Raw genomic sequence first — 23,493 nt, forward strand, 5'->3', positions numbered from 1 at the left:
CTCAAGAGGTACAATGAGAAAAAGCCTTTCTCCCATGTGAAGCACCACATCATGCTGAGTTCACTATTAATTAAACTGGCAACTGCTATCCAACAGTTCTTGACAGAAAGTCATATGTCACAGGGCTGCTGTTGGTAAAACACCAGCAGACATTAATAAATGTGAACACGTGTGTCTATTGCAAAGTGCAAATGTCACTACTCTGTACCTGCGAGAAGCTGTATTTAAAGTTGGCACTCTTTAAATACTTAAATATTATTTATGATTCAAAAATAAAAAGTTAATTCTGATTGGATGGCTCAGGTTTTTTAGTTTTTTGGGTTTTTTTAAGATTCTCAATATAATTTTCTAGGTATTTGATGAACTATAATTTCTTAGAAAAATGGGTTTGGCTATTAAAAAAATAATCAAATTTCATTCTGGAATTTATGAATAATTCATAGTCCTTCAGTGGGGTTATCACCAATTTATATAAACAAACCCCAGCATGTTGTTATGGTTTGACAGCAAATTTGGGGTTTGGTCAGATGAGAAGAGCGAGGGTCACTATATAAAAGGTTTATTTATGGGTTTTGGGTTTTCTGTGTTACCTTGCACAGCAATATATTGGGAAAACCTAGAGATGCAGAAAGCCATCTACATGGAGCTTACTTCTAGCACAAAGTAAATAATTGATTCCTTTTTCTTTAAGAGGGATAAAAACATTTCATTTTGTTTGGAACTTCTCTTGTGCTGAATTCTTTGTAGCTCCACATATATCAAGAGGTTGATACTGGGGACATTCTTCTGCACCTGGGAAAGGTGTAGAACTACTTCCAATTTTTTTTTTTTTTTTTTTTTTTTTTTTTTACTGTCTGATTACAGGATCATGCCTGGTGTGGGATGGTAATGTCAGGTTGCTGGAAGTGAAAATAAGAGTAGATGAGACAGAACGGTGTCAGGCCTACTTCTAGTCACTAATAAAGAACCAGCACAATGGGAAGTCGCAGAAATGCTACTGAAGGACCTGCAATAGAGAAAAGCCCTTATAACAGGAGTAACAAACACAGGGATTTTTCCACTGCCCCCTTGACCGTTCTGTGCAACAAACATTGCATCCATTCATTGTCCACACAGCTACAAGAATTCCACATGCTGTAAAAACACAACACTCGACACACCGTGCAGGTCAGAGATGGACGATGGGAAGGAGCCACAAGCGCCAGTCGGAAGCACACCATGCACCACGGATGCCAGTCTGTCTCACACATGCAGGCTCCTAGTCTACTGCCATTCAGATACCTCTAGGCTTTGCTTAGGGTAAAACTCTGGGTAGTACAACCATTAGCTCATTCCTTAGAGGTTGGTGTTTCTGTGGTTTTAACAAGGGGGAAAAAAAGAAAATGAAAACATTTTACAGCTTCGATTGTCTGGGGATTTGTTGAGAAAAATGGGAGCTTCCTTCACAAAATACATTCTTTGTACATATTAGAGCACAGATAAAAGAAGAGCTTAAGAAACACTAAATGCTCAATTGTTGCACTAATGCTCTTGGCTTGTGCTGCAATTGCCCCTGAAGTACATGAAGTAGTGTTATCAAAACAGTTCTGTGTGACGTTTCAGAGAATGTGTACAAGTCTCCAGTACGATGGGTGTGTTTGAGGCAGTCAACACTGCTGGAAGAAGAGTTTCTCATTTTAAAGCTACTGCTAAGAGCAACACAAACACTCCCCCACAACTCCCAGAAGCTAATGAGAGCTCTGACTGAATTACAGCAGCATTCACTTTCCTCATTGTGCAAGCTGTCATAAACACACTATTTAGGATTAAGTTGTTTTCATTATCGACATAATACTCAGGATTGCATTCTTTAACACCATATCACCTTTTTTTGCTGTCCATCACTAAAATATTAGTGCTGGGTCACCTGCTGTCCCAGGTTCTCCTTAGCTTATCTCCCTGCTTGCCTAGGCAATGTCAAACCTACTGTTCACTGCTAGAACACAGACAAACCAAAGGGGAGCATCCAAACCAAGTGATCTCCCTTCTGGCCCTTGTGGGTTCTTTTTTTAGTATGGTTGCAACTCCTTCTTTCAGTTTGAGTTTACTGAATGTGCCTGGTGGGTCAGTAAATCCATCACAAAGTCTATGTCACTTCAGCCCTCTCCACTGGAACAACCACAGCTCTCAAGGAGTGGAAAACAAGCAGAGGTAAATCTCACTGGGAGGTGGACACAAAGATAACAAAGAAACAGTGCTAGGATAAAACCAGTAGGATATTATCAAGATTATCTGTAAAAAGAGCTGTTTCTATCATAAAGAAGAACTAAGGTTGTTATTCAGACAGCACAGAAAGATTAGTGCCAATTATCACATTAACTATGGAAGAGCCAGCTCCCAAACCCAGCCATAGAATTCTATGGAATTGCTGGAAAAGGGATTTTGGAGAACTAGCTATAAGTGCAAAGGAAAGAAACTGAAGGGGAACATTTCTGAGCTTTAAGTCTGTACCGTAAAATCCTGGAAGGACAGAGCATCGACACAGGCTTTGCAAGCACAGAATGGAAAAATACATCCTTTTCCACTATACCACTCTGCTTCTTTCCCACTTTTTTACTACATTTATTTTTTCATCCACTTATTTAATCCAATTTTTTATCAGCACATTTCACATAATTTTGGCTATACAAGAGAGTGAAGCAAATAATTCATAAGAAAGCTTTTTCTGAATCATGGCAGCCTCTTATTTTGCCTATTTGCTACATAATAGGGCATCTGGATGGGGCCACTGCTGTTCCAGGACCAGAAAAGCCTTTCCCTTTTGAAGGAGTATGTCTATCAATACACAAATAATTCACACAAAACTACTGCATGACATAAAACATGCTTTCTGAAGTGTGCATTTAGGAAAGTGAAAAAATTGTATGACTAATATAGAGTAAATGTAAAATTCAAACTAATTATTTTGTTGCCCACACACACAGATATTATTTTTCCTCTTCCACCTCTGTTACCAAGTGTTGTTAAGTGACGTGACTGAGAGAGGAAGAGATTGCACTCAACAAAAAAAGATTAGCAGGGATAAACGGCAGATGAAGCCATCACTCTGGGAAGTGATACCTTATCATACTAAATTCCCATGGTCAAAAAGAAGCTAGTGCATAACACTGGCCCATGAATAACCCTAACATTCCATATACTCCCCAAAGCTAAGGAACAAACTCGGACCTTACTCCATGTTCCAGCTGCATGGAACACTACTACAGCACTATCAGCCACCTACATATAGGGAATAAAGGGGAGAGGGATCATTAAAGGAAACACAGATGGCAGAGAAGAGTTCGGGGTGGTGGGGGGGAAGGGAAGAAAGAAAAACCCAGTTAACAAAAGGGATTAAATGAACTTTAAATTAAATTAAGTGACGACTCAAAGTCAAAGCAGATTGCAGGTTAAAGCTGCATCTTTCTCAGTACTAAGACAGCCTTTGAGTAAGTTTCATTTTTAGTTTTAAAAGTTCTGTTAAAAATGAGGCATGATAGAAACATGTGACCCAGGCAGTCTTGAAAGTTGGATCAATACTGAGGTGGTAATACAATATAAAAGCCAGATTGGGGAAACAAATCAGGTTTGGGGAAATCATCACCTTCTCTCTTTTAAAGAGAATGAAGGGAAAAATCAAAATTATTTTTCTAAAGAAAAAATAAAGCACAAAAGCAATTCTCTCATAGGAATCAGTTACAGACTGCAGGGGAGTCTATACATGCTTCAGTTAAATCCACAGCAGTCAGCTCAAGCATCATCCATTCTTCCTCAATTTAGCAACCTTAGTCATAAATTAGAGAAGCCATGTCATCCTCTTCAATTTTAGAGCAATTAAGAACTACATGCTTGCCATATGAAAGATATATCAAATAACACTGGCTGTCGTGGCCTTGTGGTGGAGTACACACACAGAAGGCCCCTAGTCCTAAATCCTTCAGGCTGTTTCCACACCTTCTACAGGGAGCAGAGCAAGAAGCTCTTGGGGTTTCTACTTGATCAAAACACAGACAAAATATATGTATTGGATAGAATCGGCAAAAAGTTGGGGTGTGTTTTCATGAAATATTTGTGTTTTAGATCTGAGCCTGAGTTATTCCCTTTGCTGTTTTTATTAATATGGAATTAACTTGGGTTTATTCTGTACCTATCCTCATGTGAAAGATAACAGCAGGATGAACAAAGACTGGAAACTGGATGTGTCAGTGCTGGAGAGGGTGAAGGAAGCCACTTGTGTGCTTTGTGAGGAGTCCCTGTTGCATCAAGGGCTTGGCAGAGGCAGAGTTTCAGGTGGCCGTGACCGCAAGCGTGGGGGCACTCGTTCTGCAGAGTCACCAGGAGAGCCATGCAAACCCAGCAGGTCAGGGGCTTTCTAGGACAGGCAACAGCTCTTAGAACACACAGAACCAAACTAGACAAAGTCTCCAGCACCACTCCCATACGCTGGGCTCGGGTAGGGTTCTCTTCCCAAGCAGCTGGGCAGGCACACATGCGCTCGGCAGATAGCAGGGAACAAAGCTCCAACCAGAGCACACCCGGTGTAGACACAGTGAAAAACTTCTCAGCACACATTATGTCCATTTATCAAAGAAACTGGGAAACAAGGAGATAGCAGCATTCAGTGTTAGTCGCAGTGTGAAGAAGCAGAAACAAACAATCAGGGTGCTTCAGCCATCGGAAAGTGTTCAGCAGGAGAAGGAAGCCGGAGAGAGGCTGAAACTCAGAAAAAAGGCCTTGATCCAGCTCCCACTGAAGTCAACAGCAAAGTCATTCAACTACCTCAGAGTGCTTTCCAGCAGGCTGTAACTATGCCATCCAGAAACAAGGCAAAATTCACATTCCAGGAGGACAAAAAACATGATCCTAACATAGGAAACCTCTACTATATTAACTTCTGACATCACTCTTCACTGCATTAGTCAGCTGCTGAGAAATTCAGTGACATGACCTAAAAGGATGAGTCTGTAGTTTGGGGGTTTAATTAGCCACTTTACAATTTTGCAGAGCTTAATATTTAAGGCAATTTTTACCTTTCTAGGGTTAGGCTGAAGGAAGTAAACAGGTACTGTGCCAATTAACATTTATTTTGCCAAGGGAAGATAATCTCCTTTGGGATGGTTCACCTTCAGGTGTCCTGTGCAGAATGTAATGTGCCAGTGGTTCAAGCACTGACTGATCATCACACAAAAAATATGGGTAGTATGAAAAATAAGATATACTAAGGTGGGCTGTTAATCTACTAGTTCAAATACAGTGGTACAGTTTGGAAAATGTGGCTAAGAGAGTGGCTCTGCAATATTTTTTACACAGACAAGTGAGATAAAAAGCCCACTTACTAATAATTTAATACTTACAGTGGTTTGTGTTGAATTATCTGGGGAGGGACTACTTCTTTAAATATGAATATTATACCATGCCACCCACAAAGAAAAGCTATGGTTAAATACATCAATGGTTAAAACAAGACAGGATGGTATAAGGAACTTTGTTAAGACTTTTTGCAGTGGGCTTATTAACAATTCCAGAATTGTTTTGTTATAGATGCCAAAGCAGATGGGAGAAAGTGGACACTTACTGTAAAAGAGAAGTCATGCTATATATAACTATTACTGCTGGTTAGATTTATTTTTTTCTCTTGGTTAATGGGCACTAACAAAACACTAAAGCATCCTGAAGTGAGGTAAGAGGGGAGGACAAATAGGGTGGGTGAGAAGTGCAATGTAATAAAGAAAGAAATTATGCAGAAGTTCACCTGCTGTTGTCAAGATCAAGACATGGAGAAGAGCATCTGCAATAGAATAGATGGTTTAACATCACAAAGGAACAGAAAGGGGGGGAAAAAAAGAATGAGTTAAATGAAATACTGAAATACTGGAAAAATGAAACAGGTTTCTAAAGCAAACACATGAACATATACATATATATGCATATTCCTCACAGGTGGGAAGGTTGAAGTGAGTATGGAAAATAAGCCTAAGTAAACAGCCTCAGTTCCAAGAGGCCACTACCTGTACAGCAGTGAAACTGGAGGGATCTGCTTTCTCTATGGACACCCTCACACTGCAAGCCAGACACCTAAAACGCACAGTTGGATTCCAAGTAAAACTCTCAGAGGTAGAGAAGGGGAGATGCTGCTTGGTTTAGGTATCCACATCTAAAATGTGGACTGTGGGATACCAAAGGCTAAGGCACCCAAGGTAATTCCAGCCAGCATTCCTGATAGCACAATAAGTCATGTTTGTCTTTCCTTAAAATCCTCTATCAATACATTGTCCTCTACTTCCTTCCATTTCAACATGTTTCTTGTCCTCCTTTTGTTCTACAAAATGACAAATTTCAAACTCTCATTTTGACCTGTTTAGGCCCTCAGTAATAACTTAATGTCACATGGACAATTAGTTTTCCAACTTCCCTTTTTATTTTATGGATCTCCATTGCCATTTTCTTCCATTAACATGCTTTGCTATTAATGAAACACTCTCACTCTTTTTCCTCATTGTAACTTTCTGAACAAAGGCCATAAAGCTGCAGCATAATTTGAAATCACTTAGACTTTCAGATTTAAGAAATGACTATCAGCTGGTCGCTGCCAGGTCCTGTTTCCATAATGATTTCCAGGAAATCAACCTCACATTGGGAAAAATATATTATGGATTCAAAATACAACACTTGAAAGATATTTTGTTTACCTTGTTAGCAAGGATCCAGCCTCCTTTTTTGCAGACATGCAGCTAAGAATGATAATTCACATTATTTATCACAGTACGAGCTGCCCAATCCCTCATCTTTTCATAGACGGAAACAATGACTTCCAGCAAGATAAACTCACTAATAGTATCCCAACTGTGTCATTTATTTCAAGATATAAGTAATGACACACTATGTTCATCCATTAGTCAAACAGGGACTTCTTCAGTAAATTATATAAAAGAAATCAGGATTTTTCATGAAACAGGAGCATTACAGTGAGTCAGAGTTGGAAAACCTGCAGAGCTGCTGTGTATTTGCTCTAGAACACAATACCAAGTTCATATCATAGCATGGACCCAAAGCTTCTTCCTCACAGTGCCATGATCCTGACAACACATCAGATTTGCTCTCTTATCTACTGTGACTCTACACAACTGTCAGGAAAATTCTTAGAAATATAATCTATACAAATAATTCCACTGTATCACCAGAACACAGCTAAGAAAACAACATCGTTTTGCACACCACTGATATTTTAAAAATCTTACAGTCACTCTTATCTTCACCATTCATGTATATTCTTATGGAAGATAAAAATATGGTACAGCCAAGCAATATCTAAATGCTGCAAATCTTCAACTTCAGTGATTTTTTTTTTTTTGCCTTCATGCATAATAAAAATACACAGGTTCTTCCACAATAGGATATTGTGTGGTTTGAGACTAAAACTGTGAAGCATATTTGCATTTATGTAGGCACTAGTTCTGTCTCTCACATTACAGCAGGAAATTATAAATGACATCCCATAACTTCAGCAGTAAAGTCATACAACTCTATCTTATTGGATGTTTAGCACCCAAACTTTTTGGCATACTCAGAGATCCTTAACTTTGCTCAACACTTAAGATCAAGTAGTTTTATGAGAAGAAGAAAATCTGATTTGCTTGAAAGGGAGTTTAAGTGCAGGAATTAATACTTTTTTCTTCAGCTGAAGTTGGAAAATATCTGGAAACTGTCAGCTGCATAAAATGACCAGGAGACCTTTATGTTGAGATTTTGAGCCCCACAAGAGTGTTATCTCTTAGAAGAGAAATATTTTTGGGTTTCAAAATGTTTGCAAAAAACTCTGACCAAAGAACTTACTTTTTCGTCCTTCCTGATGAAATTATCAACATATTGAATGAACAGTTATATTTAAAAGTTAAATGGATGGTTAAAACCTTTTCCCTTCTGAAACTTCAGACATGGCAGAAGATTTAGGTAGTTATGCAAAGGTTGAAATATGTGCCTGTGAAGTTCCACATTGAGAGAACCATTCCCTACGAATTTATCCCTTTGCCTGGGGGTGTTACGCTGTGATCCACAGGAGCACTTCCCTACAATGGAAGATCTGTAAGAACTCTACAGCAATTTGGGCTTCACCACTGGAGTGGTGCAGGGAGAAAAGTGCAGTTTGTCTCCTCAGATTGTACAGAGCACTAACTTACCATATCTGTGACAAATAAATTACCACCCAATACTGTGCTGATGTGTTATTTCTCAAAAACACCATCTGAACTCAATACATTTTCAGTGTCTTGAGCAAAACCAAGGCCACACCCTTGCATAGGACCACTGACAGTGTTTATCTAGGATTTCTTTCAAAATTCTACTAGTTTCCTTTCGTGATAGATAACTACTATTTCACTGCATGCCCTAAATGTCAGCCTGCTGCTGAGTCATAAGAAGCCACTAACAGTGTGTGTCTGCATGTGGAGAGGAGTGTGGCTGACAACAGGGCTCTGAATCACAAATACATTTGTTGTTCCAGCAGAGTGAGTGCGGCAATCATGAACTTCTACAACTGTTTCAATTTAAAGGAAGGTCTTAGAAGCAAAACTCTAGTAGTCAATGTACTTTTCTAAGAAAACATATGCACCCCAACAGTTTATGACTCAGACCAATCTAAACAAGATAAAAATGAAGTGTTGTACAGTCTTTTTCAAAGGCTGAGAAATTGTTATCAAAGCTTTCTTTCTTACGATATTTAGTGCCAGTTTAGTGCCTATATATAAAAGAATAACATAATTTGACTTAAAATTCACTATTTCATGCAAGGCTGCAGAGAGTGTTGCTCCTATCAAAATCAGATATTTTATCCTACCACTAGCATCCTGGTCATCTCAAAAGATGGGAATATCACTCATACTTTTTAAAAGAAAACAACAAAATAATTGCACATCCAATAAATAAGTGCCACTCTTCTAGAAAGTACTTAGTTCATCCTCAGCAATCACAGGAAAGACCGACCTTTCAGAAAGGGCAAATTAATACATCCTTTGGAAAAACCTGTAAGCTCTCTAGGGTTAGAATAAAGCACCAAAGCAATTTTAAAGCTTTCATACCAAAATATATATAAACAGACACACACTTTACATATTAGGCATTTTCATGTCATCTGTTAGTTTTGGAGCTCATGAGAAGCAAATCCAAGGAGTGCTGGTCACAGATAACTATCCTACAATCAGCTAACAGACAATATTCTCATCTATGTTACATGAGTCAATCTGGCAATGTTGTCCCTCCTCTAGATCAGGACTGCCTGTCATTCCAAATGGGACTCCAGTGCTAGTTTTTAAAAATACAGACTGTAAGATAGTAGCAAACTCATTTGAGATTGACAAAAATAATCTTTCCCCTTGTGCTGTTCAGACATGCTGTGTACACAGCCCACAGAGATTAAATGCTTTTTGATTACTCCAGTTTCTTCTGAATTCATCTGCACGTTCCCCATCCAATCTGATGACAGGACACAAATGTAGAATTCAGTGTGAAGACTGAAATTACTTAAAACACAGTAAGGAAGAGCATTTAAAACAAATGCAGTCACAGATTTTTAAGGCCAGCTGGGTTAAGGTTTGTAAATATGATCTTGGCTGGGCCTGCATTTTGACCTGTGTTATGCCATGACAGTGAGTTTGTCTAAATGCAAATGCTTACAAGGAGTCAGTTGGACATGAGGACAGTGCTCAAATACGTGCAAAGCACGTGATGTTTATGTTGCTTGTCTATTCATGTAATTTAGAAGGCAAACACTGGAGCTGGTGCTCACCTCAACTACTCCACCAGCACAGTAAGTGCTGACCATCTGGAGTTATTAAGCACTTGGTGTCAATTATTATTAACACTGAAAGGCATTGTACTTATGTCTCAATAAAATGCACACAAATGCCTGTGTGGATGTGTCATTTATCACATTCATTCCCCTTGAGCTTGACTGAGGGCCCACTGACTTGCAGTGATTTCAGTGAATAGTCTTGGTACTCGGCCTTGCTTGGTTGTCAGCTTAAAAGATCATAACAATTTATTGGCAGCTCCAGGAGGCAATGAATGAAAATACAGCTCCTAGTTAAGCATTAGTTGAAGCTTGTGCCACTGCAGGTACTCTGTTTCTCATTTTGTAGTGTAATGCTAATTGATGCACTCACCCTGAATGAATAGGGCTGGAAGAAAGAGCCACATTGTCCAAGATTTCAGGGCCCAAGCTTAAGCGATATGAATTCCTTTCAGCTTCTTTGGCCAGAGTTGTTACCTTGGGAAGAAAAATAACCCCATTTTACTACAATGAAATCCATTATTGAACAACAAAAAAAAAAAAGTATTTTGCATAGTAGTGCCTAAAGCATTTAAACATTTTCTTTTAAAACAAAGGAGTACTAATAGTATTAAGATACTAGAAACCTTTATGGTAACACTTAATATTTCCCTAAAGTAATCCTATGTTAGTGGTCTCAGTGAAAGAATGCTGTGATTTCACTAAGAAGGCATTTCCTAAATCTCTTCTTTTTTAACTACAAGCATGTTTCAAGACAGTAGTTTTTAGGACAATGGCTATGAGTTCATTACATCCCCTGAATGTGTAGCACGATGTCTATTAGCAACATTCAAACATCAGTTAAAATAGAGAACATTAACAACACAGTCCCTGTGCTACATTCACACAGTGTATTCATCTTTGTTGGAATAGACTTCAATACTGCACATCACAGTACGCCATTAAATATGCCTAGAAAATAGAGAGGTTTGTATACAAACGAACCAAGCAGCCTACACCACCCAGTCTCATCAGAACAATTTGCAGAGCAGCCTTTCTCTGTTCCCTGATCTCTGCAGGCAAGAAGGGGCTCAGAGAGGTTTACTCATGTAAACCTGGGTTGACTATACGATGCTTTTATCTCCAATCGTCTTGTTCTGTTTATGCTGGATAATAAGTTTTGCACCTTTAAGAGTGTTCCAGAGAGTGAAGGGGGCAGAGAAGAAGCAGCAATTTGTTTTCAGACACTGCACTCACTCCTCCACATTCCTGCTCCTGGACTGTGTCGCCTGCAGACGGACAGACAGTGGGACGGAGGTCTCCTTTGCTTTTAGTTAGTTTAGCTAGCTGAGGCAAAGAAGTTCCCTGGACTGTGGGGTTTTTTTCCTTTTTCTTTGGACCTGTTCAAACCTGCTCTGGACTGAACACCAGCAGAGCACTGGCAGCGGCACCTGAGGCCCACCAGGCCAGGCCTGGGCCACGACATTTCCAGTGCCGGAGGGAGTGATCTCAGAGACTGAGTGAGCTGAGCTGCAACCCGGGGAGGGGACTCTCTCAGTTGGTCATCTCTTTTGGAGCAGCAAGGGGTTTTATTGATTAATATTGTTTAGGTTTTATTGTTTAATAAACAGATTTTTTCCATTTTTCTCCAAGGAGGTATTTTTTCCCAGACCAGTTGGGGGGAGGGGCCTATTGAATCTGCTTTCCAAGAGGAGCCCCTTTAGGGGTTCTCTTCCAAATTTGCCCTGAACCAGGACAACTCACCTGCTGGTTGGGGATGAGCACGGTGTCATCGATCATGGCGCTGTCGCGCAGGTAGGAGGCGTGGCTCAGCGTGTGGGACCTGTCGGAACTGAAGGACCGCAGGCTGGGAGGTTGGTAGGGTGCCAGAGCAATGCATCAGCAGCACACAGGATGTTGCAAAGGTGCCATGACAGATCGAGTGGGAGAATGAGAAAAGCATGCTATTAGCAACACCATGCAGCTTCCAGGGGCAGCAGAGCACAGTCAAGGGAAACACAGCTTTGCACACCCATGTTGTTGTCTGACCACAGGCCACAAAGCCTTTGCACTGACCTATTTGCTTCCAAATGCAAAACATAGAGATTAATCTAGATATACTCACAAATCCTTTAGATTTGGCTTTGTGGCATGATGGTTTCCTCATAACAAAGAGCATTCATTTCTGTTAAGGCTCTTTGGAGAACTTCGCTGCTGCATCACACAAGCAAACAACTGTGGAAAACCAGTATGCTACCATCCTTAAGAAAAGCTGGAATGACTCTTTCTGAAGCTTTGTTGGGACCTACTCCCTCCCCTTCAAGCAGTAAGCCTGACATTGTCCCCTGGAAGGTACACACAGCAAGGTGAAGTGTGGCCAGCCACAAGCTCCCGTGTAAAACAGAACCTTGCTCTGAGTGGCAACAGCATCTGCAGGGAGACAGCCCCAGCGTGAGCACCGACCTCACTGTAAGTACACGCAGCTCTACAGAGCACTGGTCGCTGTAGCAATGAGAGGTGCAAGGCAGTAAATAAGCTGCTTCCAAGCACTGCCTCAGAATGTAGCCGCAGTATCCAACAGCGAAAAGCAAAAAAAAAATCGACAAATACAACACCACAGAAGGACATATTGAGGTAAATGGGGTTTCTGCCACCAAACAGCATGAGTTTTCTCCTTGTTATGTTCACTAGCTGCAGTATGACAACAGTGATTTTTAAAACCAGATAATCCACCTTCAGATGTTGTGCGTGTACTCTGTGATGTTGATGTAGACCTTGAGGAATATCACATCTCTAACTGAAGGAAGCAGTTTTGCCTTCCTGGCTTACACATCCGTGAGCAGTGCTCATAATGACTAACAAGCTGGATCAGAACAATGGGCCATTTATCCAGATGCACTGAGTTTTAAAGGATAATTCATTTTCAGCAGTTAGCAATAAAAGTCACCGGTTCATTACAGACATGAGTTTCAAATGCTTTAAGTGCATATCATCTGATTCAGACCACAGCCTTTTTTAACAATAGTTACGTGCACTCAGTAATTTTTGATCCATTTATAGAAGCAAATGGTTATCTTATTTTTATTAGAAATGTATGACATTGAAGAACAATCAGTGCTGTTTATCATTAGCTTATACCAGTGGCCTGTTCAGCATCCCAGGTGGACTGTACAAAACTGGAAGCAAAGACAGCTTCCAGAAAGCCTTGAGAAAAAAGCAAACACAAAATTTAACACTTTTTCTTTGAGGAACAAGCCTCAGTAGCAGACCCCATTTGCCATCATTATCCTGTGTTCATTTCCATATTTGACACAATGCTCGTGAGAGAGTCACCATCCAAGTTGTAGGTTCTGCTATTCAGCTAACACCACGTCCTGGATGGACACCGAGTGAAGGGAAGCCTGAACTGCATTTGGCTGGTTATCCCTATGGTGATCCTGTCCATCCTCACTGCTATTACCACCACTACAAGTAGCCCAGTGCTAACCACAGTGTGGTACCTGTACATCAGCTCTAATAAATACAAAAGGGAGCTGGGCTTTATCTGGAGACAAGATAGGCACATTCATGACTGAGGTCTGCAGGTAGCTACAATAAAATTACATATTCTGATATAATATATAATTACATTCAAATTCCCTGCTACACTCAATTTCAAAAGTAGAGCTCAGATGGCACTGCCCCATCTGTGCACTGGGCCAGCTCAATGAAGAGCAAACCAGGAGTTAAAAAGGTCTGTGCTGCTCAGACTTAGGAATAAAGGTATTGATTGAAATGACAGTCCCCTTGAGCAAGGGATTTATTGTTTATTATTGCCATAAGTATTCAGGAATTCTATGAAACATAAAAAAGCCTACCTAAATCAGACACAAGACCAACACTTAAATGCAGATTCTTCTTGAATGTGTTTGATAAATCTCATGTCTGAAGGCTTGTGGGACCAAAAGCACTCAGGCCCAGAGACAGAATTGTGGAACCCAGGAATGCTGCAAAGCTCCTGAACCTAAGACTGTGCCTTGCCTGTGTGCACAGGCACACATCACTCACCTCTAAGCCCCAAATAGGGCCCTGGTGGTATCCAGAAATTAAGACTAGCATCCCCAATGCCAAGTTTCTACTCTGCCTCACTGAGGGACTTGCAATGCACACTCACTTCCCAGCCTAGACAGAGACCTAATGAGCTCCAGACCAGTTCAGCATATCTCTTGTTTAGATCTCAGTGTATATTTGCATATGTTCTTCCAGAAGCTGAGAAAAAACCCTGGGGTCACTGAACACTGTAAAAATGGACCTCAAAAATGTTTCTCAATAGCAGCATGGTTCCTTTGGTTCTCCAGCTCAATTTTCTACATACAGCAGGCCTCCAAAGTGGATGAACAGAGACAGGTGCCATAGGAGGAGATAGAGACAACAGGTGTTCATGCTATGTAATACCTACCTGGGCATGATGCTAATGAAAGCATATGGAAAAGAAAAATGAAGGGGAGAGAGAAATAAAATGAATAGGGAAGATGGTTACAAATGAAAAATACATGTTTGTAAATCAAACTGTTTAATGTATAAGATCATATGAGTCTAGAGTGCTAATACTATCTTGCTTTACTGAATTTTCTGAAAAACCAAAGTCATTATAATGCAATGAAAATCACATTCAAAGGAAATGCAAAACAACTGAAGCGGTCTCAGTGAAAATTCTTAAAATCAGTAACCTGAAGGTGACAGAAAATGAGATCATGGAGTTAGAAAGATGTCCTTCTTTCATTATTTCTCCCTTTAGAATTTTGCTGCATTTCAGTATAATTTTGCTTGACACAGGACTTGAAATAATTTTCATACAATACAAATGAAATCATATCAGTGACATGTCAGTGAGAATCTACTGAAATCCACTGACAAGACTTAAAAGATAAAATATTCTAAATGGGAGCCTAACTTAAACTGGGGTAACACTTGACTGTACAATCATTTCTATACAACATCTTAAAACCTAAAAAACTCCCAAACATTGCTACCATTGAGAGAATGAAAGGTTTTGATTTTAGGCATTCTGATGTAGTGCACAGACTTCCTCTGAGAGTCAAAAAGCCACACAGTCACTTTGTTTTCAGTGTCTAAAAACCAACTGAGATTCCAGGCTTGCAGGACCTGAATGATGGGATTTACACATGCTGTGAGGCAAACCAAACTGTTTCCTGACATCTTTTGTTCCAGGAGCAATTCCCAGCCTACTCAAGTAAACAGAACGGATCCTACTGATTCCACTGAGCTTCAGAAATGCTGCCAGGATAACAACCAAGACTGGAAAATGAGGTAGCTTCAAAACTCTGTTGCCAAGGTTTCAACTTTTTTCCTTTTCTTCCCTTTAGTGCACCCCAGTTCTAAAGGCAGTGAGTTTGGAGACGTTGCTGATTTCACCCAGGAATGCCTGGGTGGCTATTCTGAACTAGAACTGTGGGGGTTAATCTGCCAGCTTGAGCCTACACTTATGCACTTATGCTCACTAATGAAGTCTTTCCTTTTGGGAAGGGAACTCCATATTTTTTGTAGAATATAATAACACTCAAAAAAAAAATTTAAATCAAAGCTGCATGCATTATTATTCCACAAAGAGATCTAGGCTCAAGTTCAACTTTTTAGATATAAGCAAATCAGTACATCTGGACTGAACAAACTAATGTTTCTATTATTATTATTATTATAGTTGTGTCAGTAGAAGGACAAGTATTCTGTGTCCTGCTAATTCAACCATGAGGAACCAGAAAGAGTGGATGTGCTTGCAGAAAATACACTCACTGCCAGCCCAGTGCAGAATGACCCAGTCCATTGCTCCTCTCCTGGTACCTTGAGCCAGAAAAGCACTCCAAAAAGTCAGCTCACCTGATGCTCAAAGCCCCTGTCCACCCATCCCCTGCTTGTGGCAGCAGGAGATGGGGGTGACCACCCCTTCCTCCTGCCAAGTGGTGACTGCCACGCTGCTACACTGAGTGAACAAATGCTGAGCAGCACACCAAGCAGAGAAATACCCCACAGAGGGATTTCACACACTTAGAGCAAAACGAGTTCTCATGCAGAAGTAGCATGAGAAAAGTTCCTTATCCAGGCAAGTACCTGTCCGAGCGTCCTCCTTCCAAGCTGTACCTCAGGTAGTTCATTCCATCTAAGAACTGGCTGCTTGGCAAAGAGTCGTCTCCCAGCTCCCGGAGGTCTTCTGGCCTAAGGTACTCCCCTCCATCTCCTGTCATTGTGTCATCACCTGCAAATCAACCCACAAGCCATAAGCACACACATGAGTTTGATTCCATTGGCACCCCAGGATCTAACAGCTGGATGGCACAATGAACAGGAAGGCATTTTCCACTCAGGAAACACTGCAAACCACAAGCAATTAATGTATTTAATCAAACTGGCACATCAAGCAAGATATTTTGAAAAGTAAAATTAAAATCAAGGTGATTAATAAATTAGATTTCATACATTTCTTGCTGTTGCACACACTGGCAAGGAGCACGCTTCTTTGCTATGCTCTAAAGTGTGATCTTTCTGTTCTTTAATCCATTTCAGTTTTCTGGACATACAAGGCTCTGTCACCCATATTCCAAGATCTCTCTGTAATCAGCAACAAAATTCATGTTTCTAGAACATGGCAACATCCAGAAACTGGAAATAAGCTCACTTGCATAGATGGGAATGATCATAATTCATAATGAATCCCAGGCTAAATGATCATTTGTTATCTGACACAGTAACCTTTATCCCTATACTCTGAATAATGAAATTTAATCCTTTTTTTTTTTTTAGGTCCAGCATTCTTTTCCCCAGGAAATTCTGTCTATATGAAGTCACAGTTTGCTTTTCCCCAGCAGACTAACAAAACAGATTCCATTGCCAAGCAACGTGTAGATGTTTCTTTTCATTCCCACTTGCAAGACACTTCCTCTCCACAGTTTCTGCCTGGATATTTCAGTCATTTTCCCTCTGGTAAATCAAAGCAGTGTGAGCCTGCCAGAGGCTTGGTGTGACCCACAGAGCCACACAACACGACCCCAGGCCACCAAGAGCTTCATGCTTTCTCATTTGCTGGGCTGTGTGGGCAAACTGAGGCTCATCTTGATACTTATTTTCACAAAGCAAATCAAGCTATTTTTTCTAGATGACATTTCAGCTAAGAAATAAATAATTTATTATTTGTCATCTAAAACTAAGTAAACTTTGGAGGGTTTAAGATTTTTATGCACACACAAATATTATATATAAAAATGAGTCTCGAATCTTTTCAGTATAACAACAAAAACTCTTGAAAATTCCATCAACCCACATTAAGAGGGAGAAACTGGGCACAGTTTCACAGAAAACAATAAAATGCATTTAATCACTTCATGTTTCCTGTCTTCTGACAGACGATGCCTCCTGTTTCCTGGGAATGTCACATTAAAAAGCACAGGGCTTAATGAAAACTTGAAAGATATTAAGGCAATGCTGTTAATCAAACAGTAAAGAGAATTTCAAGTTATATTTCAAATAAACTAGATAATGATAATCATGCCAGACATTCCATTTATAATAGAAACAAGGCAAAATCTTTACCACTTTCATCACGCCCACAACCTTCAAAAAAAACCAAAAAACAAATCCAAAGTCTACTCTGATTTCAGCTTTGGCCTCTCATCTGAGAGATGTCAATAGTGGGGCTAAGTCACAGTGTTTGATGTGATGGGACATCTGCAAACAGTAACCAGACCATGCACAGATATCTCAGAACAGCCAGCAGGGACTGAGGGAACTCCCCCCACAGCCTGTGCCCTCCATCTTCCTGTTCTGAGATGAATGCCCCAAAACCACAGCACCTCCTAGCATATGGTGAGAAAAAATAGGTGTTTAACTCTAAATGATTGCATGTTCAGCTGACCAAGGGCTTCCTGACACAGCAGATCTCACCAGATGGTTGCTTTGTGGCAATACAGGAGCTGCCCTTTTTCATCATGCCAGAAACAATTCGTCTGCCATCTCATTCCCCATCAAATTAGTGCCAGGAACATTTCCACCACTTACTAACCACTTTGTGACAAATATAACCCTTGACATCGATGGTTTGCATGCTCCGTGGTTTGCAGTGGCCATCTATGAATTTGCAAAGTTGCAAAATACAACTGCTGCATGAGAACTGTTCTGGAATTTTTTTCTCACAAAATATGGCGAAAATACAGAGAAAACTTTAAAATAAAATAATAAAGGAAAGGGAGCTGTGTCAAACTGCCAGAAATGGCTTTTAATAGATGTTTTTAAAGCCAGATACAGTTATATTGGTTTGCCAAAATTATTGTTTTCTCTGCAGCATGCAGATAAGTCTAAAGCTCACCACAGAAGCGCTGCAGATGGAGAAAGGACAACTATGGCAATAACAAATTTTATGGAATATATATTCCATAACTGCAGAGTTTCTCTGACACTTTGTTTGGACACTTTCAACTCCCTAAGTCAATCCTCTATTTAGTGGCCCACACTAGAAGCTTCCCTGGATTACAGTTTGACTAATGCTTTAACTTTGTTTCTTTTTAGCCAGCGAGGAAAGTGGGGTTTCAGGTGTGGTTTCAGATGTTGATACATGACTTAAAATTTATCATCATACCCGCTGTTGGGAGCTCAGGGCAGGACTCAGAACGGCATAAAGTGAAGCAAATTTCCAAAGAAGAGCATTTCTACTCTCAAGGACCTCTGGGGAGGGAGAGACACCTTGATTTTGTTTTCTTGCCTATTCACCCATTGCAAAAAAGAATTCCAGTTCTTGACCTTGGTATTTAGGAAGTTGCTATGTTGGATCTACGTCAGAAACAATAAAATAACTAACTACCCCTACATCCCTAAGCCACCAAGGCTTTGCTTGTGTAAATCAGCGTCCTGTGGCTACATTTTATACTACTGGATACAAAGTGCTTTATTCAGAGGGTGAATTAACTCAGCGGCGCTATTCTAAATTTACTGAACTTCAATGTGCAGCAGCAGCAACCTGAGTCTATTAAGCACAATTCCTGTCTGCAACTTTAACTTCCAGGTTTAATTAAGGGAATTAAATTTTCCACTAATTCAGGTGCTTCTTTAGAGGAATTATGTGTGTGTATAACAGCAGTGGATTCTGCCTAGACTTAGCTGCTCATTTCTCACACATATGCAGCAGCATTAGCTACTCCAAGGCCATATGTGGGGGCACTCAGGAAATTTGTTGTTGTATTTAAGCACTCTGAGGGATTTTCTTTCTTATTAGAAATCTGATGCAGCCAGATATAATATCAGCTATGAACTGCTTCCTGGAATCCAAGGTCACTACAATGCAGTAGTTCACCGACAACTTGTCCATGAGCTCTTTGCACATGACAACCTTTGTCTGTCCCTTCTCTGCAATTGCAGTGTCAGCACTAATTACAGTTTGGTGTAAGTCAGCTTTTCTGGTTGCCATGTCAGGCCATGCTGCTCCTGACAGTGGTGTTTCACCCTCTACTTCCGCCTTTCTATTCTCTTCTGCCTGCAAAAGTTGTCTGGCTAGAAAATAACTTGTCAGGAGAAACAGATTCATTTTCAGACAGATCAGTTCTCTGGGCTGGGTCACCACATGGTGAAACGTTTGTGCTGCCAGCATGGAGGATGTGGGCTAGCATGGCTGGAGCTTGACAACTTCTGCAGCAGCAAGAACTTTGTCTCAAGCAGACACTGAAACTACAACTTTTGAAAATTAATTGGTGATGAGGAGGCTCAAAAAGAAACAAGCGAGACCTCTTGACCATCCTGTTTTACTGGTTGTATTCTCTCTCTAGAGCACTACACTTACTGCACTCTCTCCCATGGGACTCTCAAAGATGAACCACTGTTGGTTTGTGCAGCTCTTCTGGCACAAAAATGAGGCATGGAATGGATACAGAGGTGCATATTAATATATAGGGAAATAAGAAAGAAACCAGGCTCCTGCCTTTTCTATATTTTCTTCTGTGTTTACACAGACTCAGCCCTAATAAAGTATTTGCTTGCACTTAACTTCACTAATTCTGTAGACATCATTAAAATACATTTCACAAGAGGCTTTGCAGTAATTTCCCTTTACTGCACTAAGGATCTCTCAGGTGCAAAATGCTTATTTTGTGGTGACAGATTTAAAGCAACTGAACTTAGCAGCAATACAGCCAAGGCTGATGCAAAGATAAAAACCTACAGAGTTTTTAGTGCAACTTTATCCACACTGAGCATTTCTGCTGGCAGGGGTACATGTTGCACAAACCACATCCGTAGTGCAATCCCCATAAGCAGGGATTCAATGCCATTTTAAATAAAAAATATAATGTGATTCTGTTCAAAAAGAAAGATTTTGTTTTGCAGGTAACATAAAAAGTAAAGAATTCTGAATAAAACTTCAGTAGATAAAAAAGGGTGCAAGAAAATTGAAGATGAATTAGTGGCACTCTGTCCATTCAAGATATTTTAAAATAGGCTACCCAGAGCAGGACCTTCCACACCAAGCTGAGCTATCTGATAGATAATTGTCTTTTATTTTATACTGCTCAGACTGTATGTTAACTTTGTCTTAGGAATACAAATGCTATATTCACAACATGACAGCGTACAGTTATGCAACAGAACAATTTTCCAAGCAAAATGCAAAGTACTTATCATCAGTGATGAACATGCTCCACTATGGGATCTGAAATACTTTGCTCAAGTACTCTTGTGTTCAACTTGATAATTATATTAATACAGCTGGCAGGTTTGCAGCAGCACATGGATTTATTTCAGAACATATGGTGTCACTTCAAAGAACACAGTACCACAGAAACCTTACTGCTAGCCTCTTGTGAAGCTACCCCACCCCTAAATGGTTCATCCTCACTATAAAACAAGTTCTGGAGCCTTCCTGTCCCCAGCTATTTAAAGTTACTGTGACAAGCACCATCCACATTAGGAGTGCTTGCAGTGAATGTTAATTCAAAGCACAGGAGAGCATTAGTCATGCAGGACAGCCCCTTCAAGTTCTGCCAACACACTCAAGATATAGGTAATAAATCTGAGATTTTCTGGCTTCCCTTCTTCCTCCCACCTTCATGAAACACACAGTCAACCACACTTCAAAAGTAACAGAGAGAAGCAGTGTTAGATACCCAAACTCTGCAAACATGTGTTGTTACTACACGAAAAAATAACAGTCTGAGTCAGACAAAAAGAGAAAGTCTGTAGGTCTTACTCCATGAACTCCTGCTAACAGCACCTGTGCCACTACATGCTTCCCCATCACTGAAGGGTTCCTCATCAGAGTGTTTAAAGGCTGTACAACACACAAATGGTTTGAGAAAAAGGAACACCCTGGATTGATCCAGTAGGAGCAGTAAGACATACTAGGCTTAGTGGATTTAAAGATGATTCAATGGTAGATCAAAAGACTGGGAGAAAAGTAAACAAGGTGAACATAAGGCAATAAGCTGTTTAAAGGTGATTCAATATAATAATTACACAAGCAGTTGAATGCTTCTTAATCAGAGACAAAGTAGCAAAATAATTTCACTGGTCATGATGCAGCAGAAAATAATTGATTTTGAATCACACTTGTTTGTTTTTGCATTTTAAAACAAAAAGTTGCATCTGGAGCCTAAGCATCATATTTTCTCAAGAGTGTAACTCATTTATCAGCATAATTCCCATTTCTAAAAGCAATACAAGCACTTATAATTAATGGATGCCATTAACTTCGTGCACCATTTAGAACCACAAGTGCTGTTTTCTTTGTAAAAGAAAAGTACCAACCCTGTAAGCTGAGTTTCCAAATTCCCAGGACTTCTGGAAACTACTCACTCCACAAATTATTTGTGTGAAATAATAACAATCACCATAAAATGGCACACATGGATTATTGTAACATTGATACTCTCAGGTGTAAAAAGGAACATAGAAAATCCTTCCAACTGCATTTATATTTATTAACATTGCTAAAATTTCTAAATGGAGTAAACCCAACCTTTTCTAAGGGTTCACAAGTGACTAAAATTTCTAAGAAGTCACTTGCCACCCTTTAGAAAAGGGTGGGTTTAGTCCATTTCTGCAATTCTGAGCTGTATAAAAATGTGATACCTTATCACTGCTCCCAGAAGGTCAGGGAAATTCCTAAGCTAAGTGGTGGGATGCACCTTCTATCTGTGTGTGCAAAGGCCTCTGAAACCCTGAACTTATTGCATGTTGTCACTTTGTATCACACCCTGTGTATCCCTGAGCTCCCCTGCACCAAAAGCTCCCTCCAGGGAATGCTCTCCTCACCCTCCACCTTATGCATCTTCCACAAATGTTTCCAATTAGGCACAACTCCTGGATATTTCTATCTGACACAAGTGGCACAGATCCAAAATATTTACTGCTCGGACTCCTCTTTATGGGAGGGTCAAAGCCAACTTTGGGACAGTTCTACAGTGAAATTATAAAGCCTGGAGTTGGGAAATGGTCTCATTTGCCAATTTGGTTCATATAAGCTTTTTCTGGAAAATACATAGGGGTCCAGGATTTTACTTGGTTTCAAATTTTGGCATCTTTTATTTAAAAATACCATGATGATTACATCATTTAAAAGAGAGGTTCATTACAGGCACAGCAAAATGAAGATGTGAGAGTATTCAAGCAGCTTCTTGAGCCTATAGAACAGGTTACATAGATGATATGGAAGAGAAATTTACCAAATCACTCACCTTCTTCATCTGACACATCCAGGACCTCAGTCATTGTCTCAGGTACATTTAGCTTGTGCTTCTCTGTTACAGTCTGCAAAGATAGAATCATCAGTCAGGGGAGCAAAGTCTACAGCAGGGCATTTTCAACAGACAGCAGTGGGACATGCTGAAGCATTTCATCATGTTTCCCCTTCTCCTAACTTGCTTTTTCATCTTTATCCCAGAAACTCCTATTCTCAGTGCTGCATAAGGTAACATCTCTTCTGGCAGAAAAGTACAAAAACATAAGATAATGAGCTGGTCAGAGAAATAAAATTTATTTATAAATGGTGCATGTAGAACAATTCAGCTCAATGTTTCCAAGATGATTTTAAAATGAATTAGGTAATGTCTACAGAAAAGCTTGAGAAAGTTGTATGGGGCATATGGAAATTATTAAATTGTAAAACATTTGGAAATGAAGTTATGAATGATGTGAAATTCCTCAGCTAAAAAAAGATGTGAAGGATTTACACAGATCACTTAAAACATTTCTTCCCCCTCTCCAGAAAAACGTGACTACAGTGCATATTAATTATATCCTTTTCATAAATCATGTATATTCCCCCTAAGCATGTACACATCAGAGGGGAAAAAAAAAAAAGTTGTTTGAAGATTCTGAAACATCTTGTGCACCTAAAAGTTTAAAATATTGTGAATCAAAGCAAGTATGGACTGAGGAATAGCAGGAGGATTCTGGTTAGACATAAGAGTAGGAAAACACTGGAAGTTTGTTGGGGTTTTTAAAATACAATTTTATCTTATGTGAGCATAAGGATAGGTAGGATGGTGGAGGCTGATAACTGTATTTGGATAGGCCATATGGCTAGGGAGTGTACATGAATAGTATTATGCTTTCTAGACATAGCAGGGCTGAGATTAGGTGGGTTCAGTGGAAGGTTAGGCCTGGGCTACTTAGGGTGAAGGCTGAGTAGAAGCTTAGGCAGAGGTAGGACATAAAGAAAGTTGTAGGCTGGGAGCTAT

The 23,493-nt window shown here is 40.0% G+C and overlaps 1 protein-coding gene across 28 annotated transcripts in view; it reads right to left on the reverse strand.

Moving 5' to 3' along the window:
• ANK2 (ankyrin 2) overlaps positions 1-23,493 on the reverse strand; it is a 273,624-nt gene that overhangs the window by 36,726 nt on the left and 213,405 nt on the right. For 14 of the 28 annotated variants that reach the window (XM_054292269.1, XM_054292302.1, XM_054292258.1 and 11 more), the window contains 6 exons: positions 22,489-22,561; positions 15,890-16,034; positions 11,546-11,648; positions 10,176-10,279; positions 6,708-6,749; positions 5,771-5,806 (listed from right to left, as the gene is read on the reverse strand). In XM_054292269.1, the coding sequence (XP_054148244.1) occupies positions 5,771-5,806; positions 6,708-6,749; positions 10,176-10,279; positions 11,546-11,648; positions 15,890-16,034; positions 22,489-22,561 (503 nt within the window). Of the gene's footprint in view, positions 1-5,770; positions 5,807-6,707; positions 6,750-10,175; positions 10,280-11,545; positions 11,649-14,219; positions 14,232-15,889; positions 16,035-22,488; positions 22,562-23,493 lie in introns of all 28 variants that reach the window. The other 14 variants (XM_054292311.1, XM_054292416.1, XM_054292385.1 and 11 more) reach the window with 4 other exon arrangements.

This window comes from Melozone crissalis, unplaced genomic scaffold (assembly GCF_028551555.1).
Source record: "Melozone crissalis strain CALT ecotype California unplaced genomic scaffold, PUWL_Pcris_2 ptg000006l_1, whole genome shotgun sequence".
Lineage (NCBI taxonomy): Eukaryota > Metazoa > Chordata > Aves > Passeriformes > Passerellidae > Melozone > Melozone crissalis.